This window comes from Engraulis encrasicolus, unplaced genomic scaffold, assembly GCF_034702125.1.
Source record: "Engraulis encrasicolus isolate BLACKSEA-1 unplaced genomic scaffold, IST_EnEncr_1.0 scaffold_512_np1212, whole genome shotgun sequence".
Lineage (NCBI taxonomy): Eukaryota > Metazoa > Chordata > Actinopteri > Clupeiformes > Engraulidae > Engraulis > Engraulis encrasicolus.
In genome coordinates, this window is record NW_026945822.1 from 1 (window position 1) to 2,500 (window position 2,500).

Sequence of the window (2,500 nt, forward strand, 5' to 3'; positions counted from 1 at the left end):
AAGATCTGTGAGTAGTGGCTGCCTATGTATAATACAAACAGTATAATACATGTCTGCAACACTGATCAATGCTCCCAAAAAGTTAATGGCCAATGTTGCGGGTGCTTAGTCCTACATCAAAATGGCATGCCATTTTGGAGCATCTGAAACGTCCTGTCATTAGGTGTTTGAAATTTTGTGGGCATTGATCAGTGTTGCAGACTTCAATCAGAGATTCTTTAAGTATAGAGATATGCCAACATAATAGGTTTCTATGGGCACCTAACGCGACCAGGTTCCGGTCTGCCTAAAGGGCCGTGTCATAATGCTCCTACATTGAATAGAACAGTCCTTTGGTCTGCCTAGGTCTGCCTAAGGGGGGGCCAAATAATAGGACACCAGGAAACAAATGCGGCCCAATGGAAACCCTTTCTCTCTCTACTCTCTCTGGTACAATTGTTTCTTTTCAGCTTGGTGCAGCACCTACAGTGCACTGCTGATGTGTGCGCATATTTCTTGTCTTTCTGTTTAAGCAAATATCACATGTAAACCAATGCATATAGGCTACAGTAGTCTCATATTATTATTGATTTATCCTTGTGAATCTTGTGAATGAGGATCTATCTATCTATCCTTCTATCTATCTGTCTATCTATCGGTCTATCTATCTATCTATCTATCTATATCTATCTGTCTATCTATCTGTCTGTCTATCTATCTATCTATCTATCTATCTATCTATCTATCTATCTATCTATCTATCTATCTATCTATCTATCTATCTATCTATCTATCTATCTATCTATCTATCTATCTATCTATCTATCTATCTATCTATCTCCTGTGCTGTACTCTACCTCACACTCCACGATGGCCAGTCGGTCCAGCAGGTCGGAGATGAAGGCATCCTTCTGGGCCACCTTCGCACGCAGATGCTCAACCTGGGGAGAGGGGGATAGAGAGAACAGGGGAGGAGGGGGAGAGGGAGAGAGAACAGGAGAGAGAGAGAGAGAGAGAGAGAGAGAAATGGAGATTGGGGGAGAGAGAGAGACAAGGAAAGAAATGATAAACTGAGCGGGAAGTCAAAGGGTTAGCAAATGCTTGTGTGTGTGTGTGTGTGTGTGCACCCATGTGTGTGTGTGTGTGTGTGTGTGTGCATGCGTATGTGTGTGTGTGTGTGTGTGTGTGTGTGTGTGTGTGTGTGTGTGTGTGTGTGTGTGTGTGTGTGTGTGTGTGTGTGTGTGTGTGTGTGTGTGTGTGTGTGTGTGTGTGTGTGTGTGCGCCCATGTGTGTGTGTACCTCCTCGATCATGCCCTTGACCTTGCGTTGTTGGCAGAAGACCATGTCATTCAGGTGTTTAATACGCTCCTTCAGGTCTGAGGACTCCTCCTCAAGCTGACGCTCCCTACACACACACACACACACACACACACACACACACACACACACACACACACACACACACACACACACACACACACACACACACACACACACACACACACACACATACACACACACACACACGCATACACACAGACACATAAATATATGTATGAAAAGTGCAATTTTCCCAGTCATAATGGATTTCATGGTGGTGTTAAGTTTTCATGAAAAAGGTTACATTTGTGAATGGGCAGCATTAGGTCTGAAAAGAAACTGCTAATAAATTTACACTGTGCACCTTACAACTTCATTGTACGGCAATACATCCAAATGTACAGTACTTACAGTAAAGCAATTCCAAAGCTGTACACACCCCAATCTCATGTTACACACCAGCTCTAATATCACGCCTTTTAGGGAAACTTCACTTATCACACGTAATATTACACACTCCCTACTGGGATATCACACTTCACATTGGTGCCTCTGTTTTTGTGTGTGTGTGTGTGTGTGTGCGCGCGTGCGTGCGTGCGTGCGTACGTGCGTGCGTGCGTGCGTGCGTGCGTGCGTGCGTGCGTGCGTGCGTGCGTGTGTGTCACCTCTTGATAACAGCAGGGTCTCTATGGTTCATGGTGCTCAGCTGCTGCAGTTTCTGTTCTGCCTCCTGCAACTTCAGGTGCAGATGGTTCTTCTCCTACAGGGGGCATAATATACACTTTATTACCAAAACAAAAGTAATCACCAGCCTACGCAAGGGGCACAACATACACTTCATTACCAAAACTATAGTAATCACCAGCCTGTGTATGCATGAACTTAGCTGTCATCCCATTCCTTAAAAGTCCTTGCTCCCAACGTTGTGGGAACACCTTAGAGCAGGGATGTCAAACAAAGGCCCGCGGGCCAAATCTGGCCCGGGCATGGCAAGCATTTGGCCCGCCATGAGGTCAGAACAAATGAAAACATAAACGTGTGTGATTTTCGATCACCAAAACTTCAGTGGGTCATATCTCTCCAAAGCATTCACAAAGAGTTAGATCTTATGCTATCAGTCTCATAACAGATATTGACAATAAGGGAAACTAGAAAAGCGAAAATCTGTTCACTGTCGAGACATCTAACTTGCTTCTCATTG

At 44.6% G+C, this 2,500-nt stretch overlaps 1 protein-coding gene across 1 annotated transcript in view; it reads right to left on the reverse strand.

Moving 5' to 3' along the window:
• Positions 1–809: 809 nt before the first annotated feature.
• LOC134444322 (myocardial zonula adherens protein-like) overlaps positions 810–2,500 on the reverse strand; it is a gene marked incomplete at its 5' end in the record, with an annotated part of 27,937 nt that continues 26,246 nt past the window's right edge. The window contains 3 exons of the mRNA XM_063193657.1: positions 810–920; positions 1,279–1,384; positions 1,965–2,059. Coding sequence (XP_063049727.1) covers positions 810–920; positions 1,279–1,384; positions 1,965–2,059 — 312 coding nt within the window. The remainder of the gene's footprint in view (positions 921–1,278; positions 1,385–1,964; positions 2,060–2,500) is intronic.